The following is a 6,302-nucleotide window of genomic DNA, read 5'->3' as shown; positions in this document are numbered from 1 at the left end:
ACACGGATAAGAATTGGACACGCTGCATTAAACAGTGATCTCTTTAGAATAGGTAAGCACGAATCCGGGAATTGTGACAAGTGTGGGGAACCGGAAACAGTGAGACACATCTTGTATAAGTGTCCAGCATATGAAAGGGACAGGTTCCAGCTGATCCAGGAATTAGGGTTAATAGGAGTGGGCAGTATCTCTTTGAAGGTATTGTTGGGATGCGAGCACGGGCAATCGAGATCTCTTGAGCTGTTGTTTGAGTACCTTAAGAATACAGGGACTATAGACAGAATATAGGTAGTTATTTATTTCCGTAACCCCTTTTTTTTTTTTTTTTTTTTAATTTCTTCTTTTCTTTTCCTATTCAGTGTTCGCTCCACACTCCAGATCAGTAGGTGGCGGTAATGCACCTTTCGTTGGTCTGCCAAACCGCCATAAAACACCACGAGAAGAAGAAGAAGCTCAGGGCTAAATTATCTCACTGGCTTTCTTATAGTCTAGGAGTCATCGACATATTTTTGTTGTGTTTTATTACAGTTTTTGGCATTGTGGCAGTTTTACTGTTGGTGATACCCGGTGTAGTGGTGTTTATTTGTTAGAGACACAGAGGTAAAAAAAACCACACACAATGTTATTGTGAAGGTTTTTGTGTTCTTTTTGGAATTAGATCAGGGCAGGTTGGTCAGTGACTAAATAAGTCAGTGTAATACAGTAAGATGTTTTCACTGCTAAATGAAGTTAAATGTATGAGAGTTGAAGCAGAACAGCAGCTTCCACACTTTACCTGATTACTTCACATAGTGAAATTCTGTTTCTCCTACAAGAGGTGTGATTTCTGAGTGTTTTTTCTTTAGCAGGAAGAAGTGGAGAGAACATGATTACTGAAGGATGTCTGGATCATAAAGGAAATCAGAAAGATCAGGTTAGTGCACATGTGGCCTAAGAAATATAAATTCTGTGTCTTTTACTGTTTGGGGGAACCCAAAACAGTAAAAGTTCTGATTTTTCCCTCTGAATGTGCCTGATGTTACTTACTCTACTGTATCCTGTGTAAACACAGCTGGAGCAGCACAGGTCCAGATCATCGATGGAGAAGAAGAAAGTAAATACGCCAGCATTATGACAAACTAATCCACAGTGAATACAGACGCTCCCCAAGTTACGAATGAGTTGCGTTCCAAACGACCGTTCGTACTATGAACTTTTTTGTAAGTTGTTACTGTTTGTTATTGACTAGGCATATCTCCTAATGATGTAAGAGCTATAAATACTATTAAAAAAACAAAATATACTAAAACAAATCGAAATGAAAATTAAAAATTATTAAAATAAAAAAAATCACTCAATTTATTATCATAATCATTAGTAGTAGTATTTGAAATCATAAAAAAAAAAAAACATTGAAAAAACTGGTTTGGTTTGTTTTTAACTCCCACCCACATTGAGATAATCCCACCCTTACCGCTGTGATTGGTTGGCACAGAATTTTGCGGCGCTCTCATTGGCTTTTAGGACTACATCATAATCCTGTGTACGAGTGGCTTGCAGGAGAGTAACGTTGGAGAAGCTGAAATAGATTCAAAGTCTGACCAAGTGACCTTTTCTTTCTGTTTTAAATCAAAGTAGTGTAAAAAAAAAAAACGTTTCTAATTGAAAGTTTGGGTGAAAAAAGGAGCACATTTGAGTACTTTAATGGTAAAGAATTCATTTTAGCAAGATGGAAATTAAGTTAAATTTATGGGGTGACCAGAGTATGGGTGTGATTCATCACCGCAGTTAAGAGCTGCATCTTGAAAATACACGGTCAACTCTTATCCACTATTGTGGCTCATTTTGCTAACATAATCAGTTTTCAATTTAATACAAATACATCTTTTGGTGCTCGAGAACGTCATTCAATTCCAGCGCCAATGTCTCCTTTTTTACTATCTAGCTCGAAGGACCATATAAGGATTTTTACTATCTGGTGTGTGCTGATCAGGGGATTGTACTCGCCCCAGCGTAGCAGTAAACACACGGTACAGGATTTAGAACACTCAAACTTCCCTGGGTTTAGAATTGTTTGTGTATGATTCTTGCTGTCAGTTGCTGTATCTGCAGTCGTTAACAGTTGCATTTATGCCATGTTATGTCCACAAGGTGGCGCCTTGACACTTAAATGTGTTTCGGTTATTTTTTGTTGGTTAAACTTGTTTATGAAAATTGTGTATATTTGACTGGTACACCAAGTTTTTGATTTTGCCAGAGTTACTGCATATTTCAAGTTTTGGGTTTTTACGTATTCCCATCATACTTGTCTGGAATGCAAAGCTTACATGCACAGCATGATATTGCCCTCTGGATTCATCTCCTAGTACTGCAGGCAGCAAATGATCGTCATTATTTTCTGTCCTTAGGGCACATGTAACAAAGTTAACAAACAGCGCCATCAGGGGATGAGCTGCTGCATGAATTCCTACAGGAAAAAAATAAATACAGCAGCTCACAGGAGGCTTCAGCAGCTTTCTGCATTGATTGGCCCTGGAGATGCTGCTCTTTGTTCATTTAGTGAAGTGTATACGCTGTCAACAGCTGCCTGGGCTTTTCTTTCAATATTCTTATTTTTCTCGCTTTTTAATGAGTCGAGCTCCTGTAGAACAACCCACAGAATCAGGAATGGGAATCCCAGAGCTGTAGCACAAAAAATTGCTTCTCGTGGATTGGCCCCAGAGACGCGGCTCATTGTGAGTTTATTGTTGATAAAATCTATAGCTGCTGTCGAGCTCTTGAACCACTCAGGGTATTATTGAGGACTACACATTTTCCTCATTTTTTTTCTAAGGGATGCCTCGCAGGTTTGCCTGTATAAATTTGTAGATTCCATGCAGATTTATTTATTATTTTTTTTATTTTATTTTTTTTTTCTTTCCCCCAGATCAAAACGTCTTGATGTCACTTACTCTCATTACTGCAAACCTAGTGATTCCAGGGGTAATTTTGATGACTTTGCAGCAGTTACCCTGCCTTGTAATTCAGAAGGTACTGAGCTCCAACAGATGTGACCACTTTTGTATTTGAATGTTTCAGCAGGAGTGGAAGCAGCTTCAGCACCGGTGACCTCCTCATCAGATGTCTGTGTCTTCTGGTTGATACTCTACATTGTCTTCCTCCTTCGAAACCTGCTCTTCTGTATCGCGATGCTGCTCTGTGTCGTCTGCCCCATTTTTAGCAAAGCGATGATTGAGAGATTGGCTTTTTGTAAATCTTCTATGCACTCTGCAAGTCACAAACTCTAAACTGAATTGGTATTATGCATGTCTGGACATGTCCGTGTTTGTTTTGTTTGTTCAGGGAAGGCGACAAACAGGCAAAGGGAGAAGCCTCTAACTAAAGCTTACAGGGTTAGCAGTTAGTTGGCAGTTTTAGTTTTGATTATTGTATTAAAATGTTTTATATTATAATTCAACAAATTTGTGTGGTACTTCTGTGCATTTAAACCTAAAAATGGGCCGGTGCCGACCCTAACCCAAGAGGAAGGTTAAGGTTCTTTGACATTTTTTTCTGATTTCAACGAGTCGAGCTCTTGAAGAACCACCCAGGGTGTTGGGAGTGATGGGAATCTCAGAGCTGTAGAAAAATCTCAAATGTGAATCGATTGCAGTAGTTGTACTATAGCCCCAATTCCAAAAAAAAAGTCGACACTGTGTAAAATGTAAATAAAAACGGAATGCAATTTGCGATTCCCATAAATCTATAGTTTATTCACAATAGAACATATAAAACATCAAATGTTGAAAATAAGGAAATGTACCATTATAAGGATGAAATAAGATCATTTAAATTTGATTGTTGTAATAAAAAGTTGTGACGGGGCAACAAAAGTTTGGAAAAAGTGATAGTTATTAAAATGAAACACTTAAATTTTTTTTTATAACATTTTGCAACTAATTAAAATAATTGACAACAGGTCAGCAGAATGACAGTGTAAATAGTGTATTTTAGAGAGGCAGAGTCTCTCAGAAGCTAAGATTTGCAGAGCTTCACCAATCTGTGAAAGACTGTCTAGAAATTGTGGAACAATTTTGGAATAATGTTCCTCAATATCTCATTATTTACAGCACAAAATATCAGCAAAAGTTTAAAAGAATCCGGTGCAATCTCTATACACAAGGTACAAGGGTTAAAATCAATATCGGATGCTTGTGATCTTTGGGCTCTCAGGCAGCACTGCATTTAAAACAACCATGATTGGAAATGGAAATCACAGCATGCTCTCATTAACACCTCCATAAGTCAATGTCTGTAAACACAGTTTGCCATGTCATCCACAAATGCAGGGTAAAACTCGTTCACGCATGCCTTCTTCGTGCATGATAATCATCCATAAACATCCTCTGTAGGCCAAAGCTCTTTTAAAATGTACTGAGGCAAAGTGGAAAACTGTTCTGTGTTCAGACAAATCAAAATTTTGCTGATTGACCACTGCTGATGGTGTTCTGGACTTTTATACTTTTTTTATTTCTTTGTCACAATTCTTTAATAAGAACAAATTTAGCAAATTTGAAATGGAAAATAATAGTACTCAACATATATAAAAGTGAAACAGAATTCTTGGTGGATCCTAAGAAAGTATGGCTAAATTATTTCAGAACAATACATTTAAATAAAAAAAAATTAAATATAAAACATGGAAAAAGATAACTAACAAGGAAGCTCCAACCTTCATAGACCCCAAGTTACGATCCCCCAGCATCTACTAAAACAAAAAAAAAAAAGGAAGAAGGAAAGGAAACAATCTTACTCAACTAACAACTTGACTTTCTTGCCTGTGTAGATACATGTATTTCAATTAACTTATACAAATCAAACCCAAATAAATTAAAATGTAACAGATTGTCACCCGAATAGTCAAGCATCTAGTCGAGCTAGTCAAGCTCTTCTTTTGGTAATAAAGCACAATAAAGGGATATGCGCTGAGAAGAGGTTACAAGGGGACATGACTGAAGAGATACGAGACAGACTCGTAGTTGTGGGTCCTCCGAATAGCTTCTGCCAGGATCATTGAAATGTCGATGACCTGTATTTTAGGACAATGCTTTATCTTCTCATCCTGTGGAATGGTGTTGGTCACGACTACAGCTTCAAAGCAGGCATTGTTGATGCGCGATATGGCAGGCCCTGAGAAAATACCATGAGTAAAGATGGGATACACCTTGGTGGCACCAGCTGATAATAGCTTGTTAGCGGCATGGCAGATGGTGCCACATGTGTCAGCCATGTCGTCGACTAAGATAGCCACGCGGTCTTTCACGTCTCCCACCAACACCATGTTATCCACTTCATTAGCCTTCTTTTTTTCTTTGTGAATGAGGGCAAAGTCAACATTCAGTCGATCAGCTATAGACGTGACCCTTTTAGCTCCTCCAGCATCTGGAGAGACAATGGTGCAGTTTTTCCATTCAGGAATATTTTCCTTAATCCACTTCAGCACAGCAGGCTCAGCATACAGGTTATCAACGGGTATGTCAAAGAAGCCCTGTATCTGAGAGGCATGCAGATCCATAGTAATGATATGATCTGCTCCTGCGACAGACAGCATGTTGGCCACCAGCTTGGCAGAGATTGTCGCTCGGCTCTTATCCTTCTTGTTTTGCCGAGCGTAAGGGAAACAGGGGATGACTGCGGTGACACGGGAAGCTGATGCTATCTTGCAGGCGTTAATCATAATCAGCAACTCCATCAAGTTGTCGTTGATCTCGCCACAGCCACTCTGCACAATGTACACGTCCTCGCCACGTACACTTTCTCCGATCTCCACACACGTTTCTTGGTTACTGAATTTTTTTGTGACGACCTTCCCCAACACGAGTCCGAGCCGGTCGGCTATTTTCTGAGACAAATCCTGATGGGAGCTCCCGCTTAAAATCTTAATTTTCGGCATCGTTTTGTGTTCCAGGGCCTGACGTGGTGCACAACCGAGAGTGTCAGGACAGAAAGTCTTCTCTAGAACGATGACTTCCGCTTGAGCAGACTGAGGCTGGTGTGTCGGTCCGATTGTTTCTAGCTGATTCTGAATCCCCTTGTTAACGTCTTTCCGCTATAGTTGTATCGTCGGCTCTCTGATGACGCGCAAGATCTCACACACAAACACACGCCTTCTGGCCTTTTATACTTTTGATGGAGAACAGTGCACTGTGATGTCATAGGTAACCTGTCATGGTTGGTAAACTGTATGTCTGCCTCTAGTGGTGAAGCGTGGAAATTCACCTGAATGGAAATCCTTTCTTAAAGAATAAAAAAAACAATTATCTGTTGTTCAAAATTTTTAACTG

General features: G+C 39.3%; 1 protein-coding gene across 1 annotated transcript; it reads right to left on the bottom strand.

Moving 5' to 3' along the window:
* Positions 1-4,905: 4,905 nt before the first annotated feature.
* LOC124401137 (ribose-phosphate pyrophosphokinase 1-like) lies at positions 4,906-6,302 on the bottom strand. The gene has a single exon (XM_046873143.1). The coding sequence runs from the start codon at positions 5,909-5,911 to the stop codon at positions 4,955-4,957; it is 957 nt and encodes a 318-aa protein (XP_046729099.1). The 5' UTR covers positions 5,912-6,302; the 3' UTR covers positions 4,906-4,954.

This window comes from Silurus meridionalis, chromosome 18 (genome assembly GCF_014805685.1).
Source record: "Silurus meridionalis isolate SWU-2019-XX chromosome 18, ASM1480568v1, whole genome shotgun sequence".
NCBI classification, from domain to species: Eukaryota; Metazoa; Chordata; class Actinopteri; order Siluriformes; family Siluridae; genus Silurus; species Silurus meridionalis.
The sequence above is the reverse complement of the archived record's forward strand: the minus strand, read 5'-3'. Positions and strand labels throughout refer to the sequence as shown.

Coding starts and splice junctions, on each gene's coding strand:
- LOC124401137 (XM_046873143.1), bottom strand. CDS start 5,911: ATGCCGAAAATTAAGATTTTAAGCGGGAGCTCCCATCAGGATTTGTCT.